Below are 19,970 nucleotides of genomic sequence, written 5' to 3' on the forward strand. Positions count from 1 at the left end.
ATTTGCATGCACAAAGGAACTCAATATTAAATGTACTTGCACTAGAAAGGAATAAGAAGACACATTCAACAGAATGCAAAGGAAAAACAAAAACACCTCAAAAGACATGCTGAGTCTGAATGAAGAAACACAAGCTATATTTTACCCACTTTAGTAATAAATTCATGCAAGACAAACCATAACCAAAAAGTGTTAATGATGAAACGCTAATTAGGAATGAAGTGGCAGTGTAACAAGTCTGTTTTTTACCTTCGCTATCTGACATGGTGCCCTGAAGATCATCCAGCAGCACATAACTCCTACCCCTTGTTGGCTCTTCCCTGATATGTTGCTGCTGCTGGGAGTCTTGCAATGAAAGGCAAGAACCAAATTGGTCCCTTGAATCGGCTGAGATGGGAGGCAGAGGTCCCGCTGATGCACGGGCCATACCCATAGGCTGCCCAACAGGGCTCAGTGGACTCTCTTCTTCTGAATTCTGGGCCACTATGGGTATTCTGCCGCGCCCACTTTGGACAATGGGAAGGCTAGTAGGTTTGGTGCGACCAGATGGGGTTTGATAATTTGGGCCGTCTCCAGATGCTTCACCATCTCCTTTCAGCCTGAGTGAAGAGCTTGATGGGTCTCTTTTGATAGACAAGTCCAGGCCATAGCAAGATGTGGGCCTGGAGGATGGTCTTGAACGACTACCACTAGGATAGGCAGAATCCAAACCCAAGCTCTGACTCAAGTTAAGTGACCCAGCCAAGTTAGCACCCAGGGTGGATCCTAAATACTTTTGCTGCTCTGCAATATTCTTCCGAAGACCAAAGGTAATCTCATCTTGCAAGAGACGGCTGGATCTTGGGGATGCACTGGTGGACCCCAAATAGCTAGTATAGTCAGTCTCTAAACCTCTACTGTCTGTAATAGAGGAATACTTGGAGGAGATTTTAGGATCTAGTAGTGGTGTCTTATGTTTTTGGTACAACATAGATGCTGGGAGTTGTTTAGCTGCCTGCTTCTCAAGAGTAAGTCGACTGATGCTATACTTTTCTGACTTTGGATAGTGTCTCTGAGAGTAACCAGAGATGCTAGAGCTTGGTGTATAGTAGTGCTGTGAGAGACCTGTCAATTGTTCTAAGTTTTCAGTCCCACCTGTACTTCTCCTAAACTCTTGCTTAAGCTGCTGCTTTAAAAGTTTCAGTTCATAGGGTTCCTCCATGGTATCCTCTTCGTCAGGGGTCTTTCCAAAGGTATGAAGTCTGGACGTGGATCCCAAATAGTCAGTAGACCCCAGATCAGCAGCACTCCTACGAAGCAGTTTCTCTGCCTTTGCCAGCTCCCTCTCAGCCAGACTATAAGATGAGGACAGACCTGTGGAGCCTTTAGCTAGTTCTGCAGCATCTTCCAGCAGCATGTAACTCCGAGGTGTGTGGTGATCTACATCTGTGTAGTAGGAATCAGAGACAGCTGACATTGGGCTACCTGCTATACTTCCCACTTCTAAGGCTCTGAGATCAAGATGATTCCCATATTTGTCATACTTAACACCAAGGTAAGCTGATGAAGTGGGATCAGGCTGACGGCTAATGACATCATATTTCGTTGCATCGAGCTCTGAGAGTAGGGCTGCTTGTCTCGCAGCTTTCTGCTGCAACAAAAGCATTTGGTGGTAACTCTGCTGCTGGGAGGTAGTGAGCGAAGGGACAGAGGAGTAGATTGAATGAGACTGGTAGGACTGAGGTGTCTGGTAGAGAGACTGCTGAAATTGACTTTGAGCGTATTGGTACTGAGAGTATTTTCCATACTCGTGCTTGGTTTGCGGTGGGACAAAGTCATCCAATTCTGACTGAGGAGCTGTCCTGGGACGTTCAAGACCATGACTTTCAATCTCCTCATCCTCACCACCTCCTCTAGTCTCTCGGATGTTGCTAACCTCACTGTCTGACATGTAGTCTCTGTCCTCTGCAACACTCTGCAAGTAGGCCCTTTCCCTCTTCTCTCTTTCTTTAAGCAGTGCGTCCTTTCTACGATTAATGCCCATCTCCAAGTATCTTAGCTTTGCATCTATCTCTTTCTCCTCCTCATCTAATTCTGCTTGTCTTTTGCGGAGCTTGGAAGACTCGCGCTCCACCAGATCTAGCTCTCGATCAATGTCTTGTAGGATCTTGGCGCGTGCCATGTTGGAATTACGGCACATTCTTCGACGGGCTGAGCCAGTGCTATATGCTGTCTGTCCAGTGGTTGTTGACTCATCCTCTGATGGAGGATTTGGGAGAGTCCTCTTCACCTTCTTTTGAGTCCCTGTTGGTGTACCACCTGAGCCTATGCCCTGTAGGAAAAAAAGTGTTGTAAAAGTAGTTTAGTTCCCAAAATAATTGTTTAAGGAGCCTTCAGCTTCATAAACAATATGTTACTCAGATAAATTAATTAGTGATAACTGCTGCATTTTATGAGTAATTAAAACAGAGCAAACTGTATAAATTTAAGTTGTTTGATAGTCTTCCTCTATAAGGATGTATTGTAGTAGAGTGATTGAAAGACAAATTGTTGATTATCTTTTTTCTAGGTAACAGTAACATATGTATTTCTGCCCATAAATATTCCACACTACTGTTGCACAAGAAATAATTTATTCACAAACCCTTGATGGATCTCTGACAGCTTAGTGTTTCCTGCAACCTCAGCTTATTTCCAACTGTTTATGTATGTATGAGATTCTCAGTGGTGAATTGCCCAGGCAGAAAACTGACTACAATACTCCATGATATTTTACCTAGAAATGGGATTAAGCTGAAGATAACTCTCCAGAAATGTCAAACTTAATCAACCAAAAGAAAAGTTTAAACACAGATCACACCATCTGAAAGTTAAAATAAATTCATATTTTTGGCTTGTGGTTTTGCTTCCTGGATTTATGTCAATTACGATGGTAGTACTTACAGTATAGACTTCACCATACTGGGTTCCAGATGTTGCTCTTTCTTCTCCTGTTGGACTCATGGGCTTAGGATCAGACATAGATCTCTGCATGGATTTCTGTCCTCTGGGACTTGCTGGAGAGGCTTTTGATGGATCAGGACTTCCTCTTAGGTTTTGTGGGCTTGTATCACCAAGGGATTTATCATAAGACACAAACTCAAGGGATTTGCTTGGTGAGATACAAGGGGATACAGGGGAATAGAGCACTTTGGGGGATTTAGGAGGGGCCTGAAGAGTAGAAGAATCAGCTTTGAGGTTAGCAGACTGCCCTATTTCTAAGGGGGTAGGTCGTTTCTTTGGTGAGGTCCTTTCAGAATCTGAAAGCTCCATTCTGGTATCCATTCTAATGTTCCCATCTGTATCAGTTTGTATAGAAATCTCAGTGTGGGCTTGAAGAGACATCTCAGACTGCCCACCCCTATCACCTCTGGCAGTACGTGGACGGCTTTGTCTGCTTCTGTTCTGAGCCTCCCATTCATCTTGATCCTCATCATCAGTCTGCACACAACTGTCAACGCTCTTTTTAGCAGTTCTCTTTTTTCTACCTGCTGTGTAAGCTTTGCTGACTGCTTCATCCTCTTCATCTGTCTGGCACCCACTATCTGTGATCTTTCGGGCCAGTACAGTGCCATCAGGTCCTAAGACAACTGCCTCTTGTATGTCCCCACCTGGGTACATCTGACGAAGCTTTTGCTCTTCCAGTTGCAGACGGAGCTGCTCTTGGAGTCTCTGAATCTGCTCAAGCTGCTGCTGCTGCTGAGCGTAAGTTTCTTTCTGCATTATAAGGTGAGCCTGTCTTTCCTCTTCTTGCTGGGCAAGTATCTGCTGTTTCATGGCCTGCAGCTCCTCCAGTTCCTTTTGCACCATGAGTTGTTCGTGTTCTCGGAACCGCTGAATTTCCTGCCGTTCCCATTCTAATTCCTCAGCCAGGCGCTGTTGCTTGAGTTTTTCCATTTCTAGTCTCTCGCGCTCTGCCTGATACTGGCTGTCTCCAGGAACCATGGGTGAAGAAAGCGCTTCCAGTGAAGCAGCTATAGCCTCCAGAGATGCATCAGTATAGGTGTCAAGAGATAAAGAAGTTGCTGCAGTAGTTGCAGCATCACCAGCAGTAGTGCCTCCTCTAGATATCTCTAGATTGAGTGGAGCATCTGCTTGTTCTTCTGCTGCAGTAGTAGAGATGGTGGATAGAAAACTGTGGGATCGAGTAAGTGGTAGGTTCTGGAGGTTGGAAAGAGAAGGCATGGTGTCGCTGGTATGCATACCTGACAAGGTGTTGTATGCTGTACTAAATATGGACCCTGGCTGGGTGGTAATGGCATATGTAGATGGGACTGGGGCTGCAACAGAGGAATAAACCACTCCATTTGATGATCTCAAAACACTGCTTGTACCAAAGAGTGTGCCAACAGCACTTGTGACTCTATCTTGAGAATAGGGAGGAATTGTCATTCCAGCGTAAGTTCCTTTCTTGGAGTAGTCAACAGCTTCACCTGTCAAAAGTCAAAGATATCATTTCAGTCCCAGTATTACAGAATTATTAATTGTTGCAGCAAGCCATGCCTTGTTCAAATAATGAAAAAAGGTGGAAGACCAAAAAAAACTCCAATGAGGTTCAACAAAGTAACAGCATGCAGGTACATGCAAAAAATATAATGGTAAAACAAAAAAAATGATTAAAAAAAAAAAGAAAAAATGTCCATGCAAAACAAAATAAAAACAAAAAGTAGCCATTATTTCCACATTAGCCATGAATAAGTGGAAGCAGTTCAAAGTGACATTTAAGTGACAGGTCTGCAATGTCACTGCACTGACCTGCATCAGAAATCTTTGCTGAGGTAAGATCTACTGCACCTTCAGTTGTGCCACTGAAATTATAGCTGTTTTTACTCTTGTAAATGAAGAGACCAGCCTCTGCTAGGTTAGTATCTGACATAGAAGGTTTAATTCCACCAAACCCTCTCATGCCATAAGGCGACCTGTCATACTGATAGTGGTCGTCACGATATCCAAAGCGATCTTCAGGCAAGGGTGTGGTAGGTTGGTGAGTTGCACAACTTCCTGCAAATGGAAGCTTGTACACAACATCACAACATACAGCTCTTTTCCCTGCAGTCAGATCCACTGGTTTGCCATCGTCTGTGATTACAGCTGTAACCACTTCGGTAGACGCAGTATCCACTGAAACCACAGTGTTGAATGGTTTATTTGTGCTAAGGTCAACAGCTCCTGACACTGTGGTTGTGCCATTAGTTAATCCATTAGCAATACAACTTGCAACAGAAGCGGGTGCAATTGTTACAGGGGTGGCCTGGAGTGTTCCTCCACTCGTACTAGATCCAACTGAGAGATTAATAGGGATCTCAGCAGTAGCATGAGTAGACGGCTGAGAATCAATTGGTCGATAAATAATTTGAGAAACGGGTTCAAATGATTTGTTTTTTGTTAGCTGAAGGGGTACTGAAGAGGTCAAAGAGGTGTCCAAGTTGTCGCGTCGCTGGATTGTGGCAGCACAGGTCACGATGGTAATGCTATCAGTTACTATAGAAACTGTAGATGATTCAGCACTGAGGTTGACCACAGGGGACTGCACTGCACTGCTGTGACGACTGACATCAGTCGTAAGGGACTGATGTCTTGAGTCTGGACCAGCAGACAGATCCACACCACGTGTGGTTGATTCTGGATCCACTTTCATAGTCCTAAGATCTACCACCTCAGAAGGTTGAATAGCCTGTCCATTCTGTGCTGGCAACTGGGGCATAGGCTTCTGCATTGATATTGGGAGACCATTTGCCCTTGGAGCTGGCACTGGTGGTGGTGTCCTTTCATGAACAACAGAGACAGTGGTCCTTTGGACTTCTGTGGTAACCACTTGAGAGATGAGGTTGGGCATCACCACAGGTGGCTGTGCTGAGGCTGATATAGCCTCAATTATATGACAAGAGCTAGATACATGTTTTTCAGGCCCACAAATTTCTTGACTTTCAATGGATTCTGTGACTCGTGTATATGCCAGAGGCACCCTGGTTGTTTGAGGAGGTGTTTGTTGCTGCTGCTGCTGCTGTGAATATGGTTGAGGTTGAGGCTGCTGATGGTGGTATGTCTCAGGCTGAGCTTGCCATGAAGGAGATGCTGGACCAGGGCTAGAGGGAGCATGAGTGGTAACACTATCTACAGGAGAGCTAGGCTGAGATGGCAGAGTGATGACCACATATGTGTCACGAAGATTGCTGGCATATCTTGGAGAAGAAGGAGACTTTGGTGATGGTTGAAACATTTTGCTTTCAGAAGTGGGGCTTAGATTAAGGGCTATGTCACTAGGACCTGTGGGAAGTACAGAGGGTCTTTGTGGATGTGGGGCATGGGCAGGTGATGAAGGCTGTGAGCCAGGCTTTGGTGCAATTGGTGGTTTAACACCATGTCCTGGTTTGTGGCTATCCCCAATTCCAACGGGGATGGATGGCTTTGGGGGTACAGGAGGGGGAACATGAGGTTTGTATGTTGGAGTAACTACTTGTCTTGTAGGTGATGCTTGAGCTGTAGTCATAGTCACTGTCTCTTGCCTTACTGGAGCTGCTGAAGCCTGAGGTGGAAGTGGAACTGGAGCTTTCCTGGGAAAAACAGTAGGTTTTGGAGGAGTAGGAGGAGGGAGCGGCGGTGCAACAGGTTCTTCTGTTTTTTCCTGAGAATTAGCCCTACGCAGGACAGTTGGCTTCGGGGGCACAGGTGGGGCAGTTGATACTACACTTGGTATGCCAGGTGTATACTGGGGGACTGTAGGCAAGGGTGATACACTGGCAATCACAGGAGCTGATGTTTTTGTAGATGCACTAGTCAAGTCCACAATATCACCTTGGGTTGCTTTGATTGTGGTTTCAGGTTGCTGATCTGATGTGGGTGATGGAAACGTTTCTTTCACAGGCTCAGTTTCCATTGCTGATGAGACATCTGATACAGGATTTTTCTCCACTTCCTTTTTAGGTATAATTTCATCATCAGAAGATAACTCTCCTGAAGAGCACTGCGTTACTTTTAAGTCTGGAATAGGGTGGAGTGCCTTTCTAGATGCAGTGGCTTCTACTTTTGGCTCATGCTGAGTTGGACTTGTTCCAGGAGTCAGGACTCTTTTCATTAGCTCTTCATAGGCAGTTTCAGCATCCAACAATGGCTTCCCATCCATGTCTAATGTTATTGTACTGCTTTTGGAAACAGTAATATCAGCAGGTTGTAGCACAATTTCTGGGTTAGTGCTTTCCTTTTTTGCCTGCATATTTTGGTATTCCTGCTCCAGCTGCATGAATTCCTTTCTTTTCTTTATCATGTCTTCATAAACTTCATCTGGCGATCGCAGCTTTTTGGGCTGAGTGGGAACAGTAATCTTCTCTGTGTCCTCGAGATCAGCTGTCGAATTGTCAATAAGAGATGCATATGCATAATCTTCGATGAGCATGCCTCCATATAGGGACTCTTTTTCTGGCTGAATTTCACCTTTGTCAGCTGTTGGAGACTTGGCCCTCAGCATTATCTCCTCATAGGCTTCATCAGCAGATCTGAGAGGTTTTTTCTGTGGTTTATCAATATTTTGATCATCTGTTGGGGAGTGAAGAGATACAGACATGGGCAGCTGATAGGTTTTCTGGACTGCCGCAATCTTTGCAGCATGGATTTCCAATCCTTCAGGATCTGATTCAATACTGGGTGAAAAGTCTGAGCAAGATGATCGTCTAATCTCCTCCATTTCAGCTTCCTGCCTCTGCTCTTCAGTTGGTGAGGCATCTTCAATAGGGGAAAGGTTGCTTGGCGGTGTCTTTTGATGCTCTCGCCTCCTCTGGGCTCGAATCTCATCTTTATCTTTTTTGGATTTTTTCCCTGAGCCCTTCTGTTTTTCTTGCTCCCTGAGCAGCTCCTCCTCTTCCCGTAACTCTTCTTCCTCAGAAGAGTCTTCGATAGTTGGCAGCATTTGACCAGGTTGTCTGTGTTTGGCTTTCCTGTGCTGTTTACCTTCACCACTGCGGATATGGCTCGGACTACTGCTATCACTGTCTTCATCTAGTGATGAGAGGGATGTTGGGGAAGTTCCAGGAGTGAAGCTGGACGCATGTAGACTGGAAGACCCCTCACCTCTAGACCGATCATCTGGAGAATCTGTCAGGCTTTCCATTTCAGGCTCTCCATCATCATTGGGTATAGACACAGGGCTGCTAGTTGTATTCAGCTCCATAGTTTGGAATTTGCGAACTGCAGTACCACTTTGTTGCTTCCCTTCTTTTGTTTCTGCTTCCATATCTTTGTTTATATCAGGTTTATCCACTAAAGTACCAAATTCCTTATCTTCATCATCTGGGCTTATGGTGCTTTTCTTGGTAAGCCGTCTGACTTTCCCTGTCGTGCCCTTCTCTACAGTTTCTGTTTTCTTTTGTTCCTTTTGTTTCTTCTCGTCCTCTCTGATCTTTCGCCGAACTAGGTTTTCCTCATCAGATTGTGAAGCATCTTCATTCTCACTCATTTCCATTATCTGTTTTCGGATAAATTCTTCATCATCTCCTGACATAGGGCTTTCTTTTCCAAAGCTTTCACTGCTATCGTCCAGGGAATCTGCCTTGACATCCATGGGCACAAGGAGCTTTTTCTTTGTGGTACCATTGCCGTTCTTATCAGAAACCACTCTGTCCTCTTCTGAGCTAGGAGAGTCAGGTGAGAGAGGAAGCACTTCTAATTTACGCCTGGCCTTTAGAGTGTCTGTTTTTTTCTCCTCTTCTTGTGTGGTTGCCTGGGCCTCAAGGATGGGCAGGACAGTGCTTTCTAGCTTTGCTAGGTCTGATGGGCTGGTTGGGCTGCCTTCCTTGACAGCTGCTTCTTTAATTCCAGGCTCTTTCAAGGTCTCCACTGTTTTCACCTGATGAATAAAAAAAACAAACTTTTTCAGTATATATGCTTAATTTCTGACAATTACGAAGACAGTTGTTTTAAATAAGCACAACATGCAAGTTCATATGAATTTAGGAATGACAGGAATGAAAAATGAAGATTTAAAATATATTTCAGGAGTTAATAGGAATGACTAGTGTGGGGTATTTTCGACAATGACCATATGAGAGCAAAACCTTGAACTATTATCCAGCTCTTACTATTCCACTTTTCAGGAATGTCATATGCTTAATGAGTAATCCAAACATTAAACTGTATATTTAACAATTTAGACATACATTGTTTAATTTGGCACAAAATTAAGTGACCATTTTTATTATAATTAATATCTTTGTGTACTTGAAGTAGATAATCATGGTATTGTAATGTAATGACTCATTGTGTTTCAATGTGTGTGTAATAACATGTCAGCTCATTTAACTAGCTCTTTGGAAGTGTCTACTACTGTATTTCCCTCATTTGTGCTTCTTCTATTTTAACATGTGAGTAATATTGCTTTCACTATCTGTCATTCATTTGGCACAACAAGAAGTCATTAAAAGCAACTCTGATACATCAAATTAGCTGAGGAGGAATCTATTTAGTGTAGCAGCATGTTTTTAAAGAAATATTAATAGTTGGTCCAAGATTATCAATAATTTTATTGCAAGGTGAAGCAGTAGGATATATTGTTCTACCAATACTTCATTCAACCTCTAGTAAAACCCATCTGGAATGAACAATTTTTCATTTCCTCCAACTGTAAATTCTTGTTTTGTATTTAAGTTATTTAAGTTTTTTTGTTTTTGCAATGGTCAAGCAGTTCTGAAAGATCATTTTTTCTAATCTACCTCTACATCTGCTAAATACTATGGTCACCTCAGAAAGTTCGGCTTCATCATTGAGTTTTTCAAGGGGCTCCTTTTCCTCCTCCACGTTAGTGTTTTCCTCCTTCGGGCTGCTGTCCTGCTCACTTACTACAGAAACTGGGATTTCAGGTTCTGTGACAGGAGCTGAAGATACTGATAGAGGCACACCTCCATTTTCAAAAGCTGTCTCTGATACTTCATCCTTCTTTGATATTGCATCCTCGCCTACATCAAACTCTGCAGTGCCTTCTTTGTCGCACACTGCGTTTGCCTCTGATACTGAAATAGTTGTCTGCATGTTGCCAGCAACAGGTTGTGACTCATCGTCTTTTTTGTCACATTCTGCTTCGTTCTTCTCTTTGATTGACAATTGCTCATCGCCGCCTGTCACAGCTGATGTATCTTCCTCTGCTTCGTGTTGATTTTCAGCAATACTCTTTGTCTTTTGTGAGCCCATCTCTGACTCATCTTGGAAAAGGTTCCCCTCACTGGCTTGATCGCTGACATTTGTCTTACTGGTAACAGCTGAGGATAACGTGCTGTCTACACTTTGCACTGGCACCTCATTGACCATTTGTGGCTCTTCGAAGTCAGGGGGTGGTGGAACAGAGATAACCGTTGCATTGTCAGATTTATTATCTGATTTTAACACCGTGGCTTCGGGTGTGCACTCTTCTTCGACCACAGTCTTTCCTTTCTCCTGTGACTTCTCTGACAAACAGCATGCTGTTTCAATAATGCTCTCCTCAGCTGGCTCATTCTTTGTTCCTGCTTTTATCTTGTTCTGTATATCTATTTCTTCTTTTGGCATTTCCTCTGGAACAGTTGCAGCCGGCTCTAATCCCGTTGCAGATTCCTTCTTGTCGAGAAGAGGAGACGAATTTTCTGTATTAGTAACATTCTGTTCCAGAGGTTTCTGGTTAGTTTCATTATGAACTGTATTCTCCTCATTTTCTTTTTCTTCAGCAGCTTCCTCGTCATCAGGTTTTACCTCAGTAGTTATCGGTACACATGCATTTGTTTTAATCTCAACTGTTCCCTCATCAGCTCCCTCAGGTGCTTTCTGCGCTGTTGTGTCTACCTCATTATTAAGTTCCTGAGAAACTTTATTTTCAGTGATGTTCTCCTCATTTGATTTCTCCACAGCTTTCGTTTCTCCTTCAAACTGAGCAACAGGAGAGGATTTATCTGCCAGATCAAGTAATGTGGGCTCCTGATCTTTTTCTGACTGTTCATTTTTCACTTCGTTTGCCTGACCTTTTCCCTCTGAAGCTGAGACAGGATGGTTTTCTGATACTGCAGAAGAAATTTCAGGTTCTGCACTTGCTGCCTGTTTTTGTTTTAATTCTTCATCAGCTTTATCAGGTTCAGGGACATCAACTTGTTCAACAGGGGACGCAGAGTTTTTCGGTTCTACTTCTGCACTAACATCACTCTTGACATTAGGTGTTGTTCCACTGTCAGGTGGAGTGTGATCTGCTGGAGTAACTTGTGGTTCACCTATCAGGGGTTTCTCGGCTAAAACCTCTGTTGTTTTCTCCTCTTTCACACTTGCAGCTGTAGTATCAGGTTGAGCAGGAGCTGTTTCCTGTCTAACTGCTTCAGGGATCAAAGCAGGCTTTGGCTCAGCTGCATTTGTTGTCACTTCTGGATGCTTTTCTTGACTGGGTTCCACTTTCTTACTATCTGCCAGGGGAGCGGCAGCCTCACTTTGCGTAATCTCGGGATTTGGCTCAGTTTCTGCCCCAGCAGGGTCTGTTGTCTTGTCTAAACCTGCATTACTCAATGGATTTTGTGTCTCACCTTCCACAGGGAGAGAAAGGTCCTCTGTGGGTTTCTCAGAACTACTCTGATGTTGCACAACTGCTGGGATTTCACTGACAGTTGCACTCTGTGCTTGTTGCTCATCATTAGCTATCTCTGTACAGGGATGAGGATGGTCCTCTGATTCTTTCTCAGAGCTACTCTGTTGTTGCTCAGCTGCTGGGAGTTCACTGACAGTTTGTTGATCAGAATCAAATGGCTCTTTCCCTGGCTGAGGGGGATCCTCTGCTATTCTCTCAGAGCTGTTTTGCTGTTCCTCAGCTGGTGGGGCTACATGGGTACTATCAGCTAAACTCTCTGAAACAGGAACTTCTTTCTCAGGGTAGATGGCATTCTCATCTTCTTCTTGTTGTTCTGTTGTCTGTGGTGGGTCATGCGAACTGTTCTCAGGAGGAGGAGTGCTATGATTAGGTGAAATTACCGCACTATCAAGCTCAGCCTCAGGGGGTGCTAATTTGGTCTCAGAAGTTGGTGGGGTTAGGTTTGCTGGTTCTACTACTGGAACCTCTTTCTCAGGGTGAATAGTATGCTCATCTGCTAGTGTTTGATTTTGTTCTTTTGAGTGTAAACCATTCTCAGGAGAAGGAATACTATGATTAGGCGAAATCAGTGCACTCTCAGGCATGGAGTCAGTAGGGGTTGTGGTCACTACTTTGGTTTCAGAAGCTTGTGGGGTTAGGTTTGCTGGTTCTACTACAGGAACGTCTTTCTCAGAAAGAATAATATTCTCATTTGCTAGTGTTTGGTTTTGTTCTTGTGATTGTGAACTGTTTTCAGGAGGAGGAATACTATGATTAGGTGAAATTAGTGCACTATCAGGTGTTGATTCAGAGGGGGTTGTGGGCACTACCTTGGTCTCAGAAGCTGGTGGGGTTGGCTCTGCTGGTTCTACTACAGGTTTGCTATCTACAGCAGCAGGGGGAGGTGTGGAGGAGGGAACAGGACCAGGAGGCTGCTTCTTCGGGGAAGCCATGGATGATGGTGAAACATCTCCCAGCTGGCCTGACATCGCTCTTTGAGTTTGACAGGTGAGGCAAAGCCATTCTTTCTGTAAGACAAACATCAAAAAAACACTGTTAGTAATTTTGCCTGAATGTTTTTACAACCCAAAGTCCAACTGTGTAGCATCCCCTCTTCTTGTGAGGGAAGAGACAATATGCGGCTCTAAAACCAATATATATACCTTTCAGCATTGATGGCTGGCATCAGATGCAAGCTTGAGAACTGATCTGTCCTCTTTAGTCCTCTTAGAGAACACAGCGTCCAAAGAGACTTTTAAAATTCGATTAATCTGACCTGACCACAGAATATTTTTCCATTTTACATCAGTTCATTTTAAATGAGTTCTGGCACAGAGAAGACAGCAGTGTTTCTGGATCATGCTCACATATGGCTTCTTTTTTGCATGACAGAGCTTTAACCTACAGTTGCGGATGACACAGTGAACCACGTTCTCAGACGGAGATTTCTGGATGTGTTCCTGAGCCCATGCAGGGATTTCCATGACAGTCAGGCTTGTTTTTAATGTTGTGCCTTGTTCCTTGCCCACATAGATTTGTATACTGTAAGCTATTCAAAGTCTTTACAATTTTGAGGAACAGTATCCTTATTATTAATTGTTCTACAATTTAGAAACTGTTTTGCAGGTTGGTGAGACTCTGCCCAAAAGATGCTCTTTTTATCATTATAATTCTAACACTGTGAAACAAAATGTTTCTGCACATTTAAAATGTCACTGTGACAAGTTACCCTGTGACAGTATAACTTCTATTTTCAAGGGGAGCTTTTACTTTTGTGGGACTTAAGAGATAGGTCCATGCATAATGCATAGTAATGGGACCAGGGGTTTACCAAGGCATGTCAGAAAGGGTTGGGTGGCCGATGCAGACATTTATGAGGCAAACTAAGCACAGAGACTGCATTATTATAGGTTTTGCTGTGTATGTGTACAAGTATATATGAACATAAACAGTGCATCTGTATCAGCAGAATTTTTGCATCTGTTGTCATCAGCAAAATGTTAATTAAACACTTCAAACATTAGCAATTTCAGGGGTACTGGTTTAGTTTACCAGTTACCTAACATGGAGGTCCAAGTTTGAATCCACCCTGTTACTATTTACTACTGGGGCTGGGCGATATGACCCAAAATTCATATCTCGATATTTTTTAGCTGGATGGCGATATAAGATATATATCTCGATTTTTTTTTTAAAGCCATAAGTTAAGAACAAAAAGAGAGTTCCTAGTCACACTGTGTCACAGATGTCACACGGGCACTTTTATTTACATACAGCGTAGATGTACATGAAGAAATTACTCAAAAATAAATTATCAGCATTTATTAACCCTTGTGTGGTGTTCGTATTTTTGTTACTCAGCCAGTGTTCATGGGTCTGGTGGACCCGCTAGAGTTTTGGCTTTCCAAATTAACACTATCAAACAATTTTATGTTAAATTACTCAACAGATGTTTACTTCATCCCAATTACAAGACATATGAACAGCAAACATGGTTAATTTTTTCCCTTTACCTTCGTTAGATCACATTTATGAATTAATGTGCTTCTCGTTTTTCTTTTATATAAAATATTATAAATAAATCAGTTATAATCAAGTGGCGTGAGTGGAAAGACACAACACATTTACACGTGAAAAAATAATTAATTGTTTAATTTTTCTTTTGAAAAAAACTGAACACGGGTCTCACAGACCCGAACACCATACAAGGGTTAAATAATCATGGTCCATAAATAAAAGAAAACAATGTTGTTTTTGTGCATAACAAAAAGCTCACAATTGTGCAGTCAAAATGTAAACTAATAGACGCTGAGCATAATAACAAAGAGACAGATTTCACAGCTGCACCACGTCTCTGAACAGGTGCCATTTGTGGTCCTTATACACACACAGTACGTATCACTCCGCGAGGCTCCTCCCCGGTAGCCGTAATCCTCCGACAATCCATCAAGCGGTGCAGCTCCGTAGCTTAGCAAAGTCATACTAAAACATTTTTTGACAGATTGCTGAGCGCTGTGTACCACATAAAATCGGTTCGCGGTCAGTAAGCACAACCAGAATTCATACATAATTCATACATACATTTTTGAGAAAATGAAATGAAAGGATTTTAGGCCGTGCAGCCCCTCCGGGCTGCATGTCGTTAGCGCGGTTAGCTCGCTAGCGCGGTTAGCTCGCTAACACGTTGACGCCGTCCAGCCCCACGCACGGTAACTCGCTAACAGAGATTTTCCTCTTTCATCTTGTCATTGCCTGCAGGTGAAGCTATGGGGGAGGGGGAGTTGTGTTCAGTGAAGGAGAGGCGAGGCCGAGTAACGTTGCGTAGAGACAAAAGTGGACGAAAGAGAGGCAAACCTGCGGCTCCACAAGTATAATTATAACGTAACATAGACTATATCGATATAAACGATATTGTCACATCTTATATCTCGTATGAAAATATATCGATATTTTTAAAAAACTCGATATATCGCCCAGCCCTATTTACTACATATCTTTCCCCCAGCTTTCCTGTCTTCTCTCCACTGTCCTATTGCAAAAAAGCTCCCTCCTCACCCCCCCTTCCTACTTAGCTAGCACGTTTTCCAAAGATCCTCAGCTTCTTAAATATGTCATTTACCTTCATTACATCTCTAATATGATTGTGATACACAAAAAACTGTAAAGAATATTTTTTTGCAATATTTTCGCAATAACTTCTTGCTTAAAATTGCATGGGATGTAATTCTGGAAGACGACACGTGCTGACATAACTCTAACTTCTAATGTGTTGTCTCTGAGCTCCAATAAAGCTCTGCTGGAATGCCAATCCTATTATGGCTGGGTTGTCCTGGGCACTCATGTAAACAGAGGACACTTGGGGAGCAAGGAACTATTTAATGTAGGGACACAAGACCAGAACAAGTAGTCTGGAAAAGCAAAAAACAAACAAACAAACCACAAAACACCTCATTTCACATTTTGCCAAGTGCACTGATATTCTTCTGTGAACCTCTCTTGTGAATGTCTTCGCCTGGCTTAGCAGCAGGGTTTATGCTAAATTCATAAAAGATCACAGGCTGTATGCTAAGCCATGCAGCAGACAAGCCACCTCTGTCCAAGCGCAGACAGAGAGAAAGAAACAAGGAGATGGGAGGGGAGGAGAGAAGATGACAGAGGGAATGTTGCAGCAGCACAGTCAGATTAAATAAGACATGATATGCCATGTTTTAGACCTTGCCTATAAAATAAACCTTACTCTTGTACCGTACTGTACACTTTACCCGAAATGACAGTTGGGTATTGTAACTCACGAAGGAACAATATTTTAGTATATATGAAATAGCAACTCAAAAATGATATTACTGCATGTGTGTATGTCCAAGTATTATCCATTTGACCTCTTCTGTGGGTCCCTGCTCAAACAACTTGAGACAGGAGCTCCTCCGGCTTGAGGGCTGCATCAGTTAAACCAGAGAGGGCAGGCTCTGATAGCTGGAGTGATGGCCACCGATAGGAAATGCAGGAAATCAACTCAGACTGTCGGTCAGCCTCAGCCACTTCACAGCCAGTCATCACCAACGTTATCAAGACATCAGAGCTGGAACACCTACAGCTATTACTGCTCCTTTTAATACACTTACTGTAATCATTGTGTCTCTTATAGCTAGTGAGATAAACCAAACCAAGCCTTTTAAGCCTTGAATCACTGCCCCATTGAATTAAATGTGCTAATTTTATCTACAATACAACTCACTGGCAATCTCAAATGCAGTTCCGATCTTACAGTTATCCCTCTGAAAAGCAGTCAATAAATTGTACCTCTAGCTTTATACAAAACTAGACAAGGCAACTTTGTCACTGCAGATGTCAGAACCTTAATACACATCCCGGATGTCCTTTGGCCCCAGAAAATATGTAGTGAATAAGTAACTTCGGTATCTGAGTTTTGGCTTAGCATATGCCTGACAAAATGAGCAACTTGGGCTCTGGTAAGTAACAAGGGACAGAGTATTCTCAAACTTATTTAGCAAAAGAAAACTAGAAGTCAGACTGTAATACTTCATTCACAGTCATCATCTATTTCTACCATCAGGAAAGATTTCTCACGGGTCTCAGCAAAGTCATCACAAATTCTATTTACAGGGTGATGAAACAGCATCTAAATTAGCAAGAATCTTACACTACTCTCTGAGACTCACCACGTAATCAAGCCATCTCATCTCATGGTGAAACCTGAATTAGTCACGAAAGCAGTCTTTGTGTACTAGTGCATTTAGACTTGTGTGTAATGGACAAACTGGCCTCAGACTGTATGACAACTGTATATCCATGTACATGAAAAATGATGAACATCAATCGACAGCTTCCATTCTCTGACTAAATCACAAAGGGCCAGAATCTGTTTCGCAGCAGGAAGTAGTTGGCATTAGCTGCTTTCTTATTTCAGATTAGAGTGTGCATGACGCAGAACAGGTGAGAACTTCTTACTTGTTGGGAATTCAGTGGGAATATTACCTGTACTATTTCTACATCAGCACAAATCCAATGAGTTGAACACACTAGGGAAGTTCAAACTACATCAGGAATTTGTGATGTCACGAGAACCAAGAAGAAAGTTCGGGGTCTCCGTTTACAGTGCAAAACTACTGAGCTACCGCTGATTTCTTATTTTATTAGAATTTTTTTTAAAGTGGTCTTGAGAAATAGTGAAGGTCTTGCAGTGCTTTTCTTTGGATACTGGGTGTTTTTTCACCCATTGTCAGTCCAGTCTTGTACCTGACCTTTTTTTCTTGATTTTTTTTCTTTTTTATTCCCTTGTTTGCCAAACCACTTAATGCTGACTGCTGAGTCATTCAAGCATAAAAAGGTACCTCACTCAAGGAAAAAAAACAGTATTCCGTCTGCAAGCAAGTTGGCGAAGAATCAATTTCAAAATCTATCTTTAGGCATTCTTTTACTTGCAGCCTGTCACAAAACAAGAGGCAAAAGGTTTTACTGAGTGATTAATCCAAATTTGAACATTTTGATTCAAAGTGCCATCAACATGTATGGAGAAGGCCAGGACAGAGGTACAACAGTGAAACCCTATAGCAATTTGGAAAAAATGGTGGAGGTCCATGGTCATGTCATGGTTTGAGGTTGTTGGGGATCATGCCATGACAATTTGATTCACCATATAAGATCATCTGGAAAGGGCCTGATTGGCAGCAGTATGACAATGATGCCAAACACTGCCAATGAAGTAAAAGCATACCAGGATAGAAAAGCCCACAATGGAACACTGTCAGTCATGGATTGGCCTCCTCGGGCCCGGACCTCAAAATTATTGAACCGTGTGGAATTATTTTCACAGAGAACAACACAAAAACCAGCCAACATCCAAGGAAGAGCTTTAAATGTCTTTCAAGGAGCCTGGAGAACTATTCCTGAAACCTACTTGAAATCGAAAGGAATCTTACCTAAGAGAGTTCAGGTAAAAGTGTGGAAAAATAAAGGTGGACAAATAGAGGTCTAACAGTTTGCAAATCTGATCGGGTGTGAAGTTGGTCCTGTCCTCCAAGGAGCTGTCTTCTTGTTAGACCTCTGCCTCACCACTACATATTTCAAGTACAACGAAGGCTTTTACAGACAAAAACATGGCTGTGCCATGGGCTCCCCCGTGTCACCTATTGTAGCCAACCTTTACATGGAGGAAGTGGAAAGGAAGGCTCTTGGCTCTTTCAAAGGAAGAGTAACCAGCCACTGGTACAGATATGTAGACGACACCTGGGTCAAAATCAAGACACAAGAAGTGGAATCCTTCACTGCGCACATTAACTCTGTGGATAAAAACATCAAGTTCACCAGGGAAGACACAAAGGACAACTGTTTGCCTTTCCTGGACTGCGCTGTGCACATTGAAGAGAATGGCAAACTCAACATCGAAGTTTACCGGAAGCCCACACACACGGACCAGTACCTCCTGTTCGACTCCCATCACCCTCTGAAACACAAACTTGGAGTAATTAGGACCCTACACCACCGGGCAGAACATGTTCCCTCTAAGCCTGAAGGAAAAAAGAAGGAACACACACATGTAAAGGAAGCACTCAAAACGTGCGGCTATCCTAAATGGGCGTTCTTAAAGTCAGCAAAGAGGCACAGAAAAGAAGATCAGACACCAGCGAGGGAGGATAAGAAAGACAGGCGCAACAACATTGTCATCCCCTATGTAGCCGGTGTATCAGAAAAACTCAGGAGAGTTTTCTCCAAGCACGACATCCCAGTGTATTTCAGACCCAGCAACACGCTCAGACAAAAACTGGTTCACCTGAAAGACAAAACGCCAAAACACAGACTTAACAATGTGGTGTATGCTGTACAGTGCAGTGAGGAATGCTCAGACCTCTACATTGGAGAGACCAAACAGCCACTTCACAAGCGCATGGCACAACACAGAAGAGCCACCTCCACAGGACAAGACTCAGCAGTCCATCTGCATCTTAAGGATAAAGGACACTCTTTCGAGGATGCCAATGTTCACATTTTGGACAGAGAGGACAGATGGTTTGAAAGAGGAGTGAAAGAAGCCATCTATGTACACTGTGAGCGACCATCTTTGAACAGAGGTGGTGGTTTACGACACCAACTCTCTGCCATCTATAATCCAGTTTTGAGATCCCTTCCCAGACGCCTTAACGCCCACTCACATCCTGGGCCATCTGATCTCAGGAATTCGCATGATAAGGTGGGGCCAGGTTTCACAATGAACTCACCCGAAACTCTGGCTGATTGGGACCCACACCCAGTTTCACACCTTGGCTCAGGCGATTAGAGGATCATCAGGGGGTCCTTTTGTCCCTCTGTGGGGGGATACTCCCACTAGGTTCATATCTGGGACTCTCCACCATTTGACCTTAGAACTGAAGAAGCTTCTCGGATGAGAGGTGAAACGTCTTCAAGTAACTTAAAGAAGTCCAGACGCTTTTCTTTGCAAGCTCCTTTGACTACGATGACCTGGATGACTGAGAACCTTCACAGACAAAAATAAAGGTGGTCATACCAAATATTGACTTTCATTATTTCATTATAACTGCCTTTTATCCTTTACTTCCATGTGTGTTGTCATGTTTCAATAGACTGCTGGACCTACTTTCTATTTTCCTTACTAAATATAGAGAAAGGAAAGATGGCTGAAGAGTTTTGCACAGTACTTTATCTATCCACAAAAACAAAACCAAAAAATCTGAATTTTTTACATAATGATCTTTTCTACATCAGCTTTCAAATAAATATGACATGCCTCTGTAAGATAGCTGTGATGGCTTCTGCAAATCGCATCATGGATGATTCATGTAACCTAGGGAGTCACTCACGCACATCACCGTCAAGGATTTTCTGATATCACGTGGGCACCAAAGAGCTGACA

General features: G+C 43.0%; 1 protein-coding gene across 10 annotated transcripts in view; it reads right to left on the reverse strand.

Moving 5' to 3' along the window:
• The window catches only part of pcloa (piccolo presynaptic cytomatrix protein a), a 64,082-nt gene that overhangs the window by 22,994 nt on the left and 21,118 nt on the right, over window positions 1-19,970 (reverse strand). For 7 of the 10 annotated variants that reach the window (XM_026146507.1, XM_026146506.1, XM_026146510.1 and 4 more), the window contains exons 4-7: window positions 9,748-12,609; window positions 4,774-8,857; window positions 2,923-4,451; window positions 250-2,311 (exon numbers count right to left, since the gene is read on the reverse strand). In XM_026146507.1, the coding sequence (XP_026002292.1) occupies window positions 250-2,311; window positions 2,923-4,451; window positions 4,774-8,857; window positions 9,748-12,609 (10,537 nt within the window). The remainder of the gene's footprint in view (window positions 1-249; window positions 2,312-2,922; window positions 4,452-4,773; window positions 8,858-9,747; window positions 12,610-19,970) is intronic. The other 3 variants (XM_026146514.1, XM_026146513.1, XM_026146512.1) reach the window with 1 other exon arrangement.

Source organism: Astatotilapia calliptera, chromosome 17, assembly GCF_900246225.1.
Source record: "Astatotilapia calliptera chromosome 17, fAstCal1.2, whole genome shotgun sequence".
Lineage (NCBI taxonomy): Eukaryota > Metazoa > Chordata > Actinopteri > Cichliformes > Cichlidae > Astatotilapia > Astatotilapia calliptera.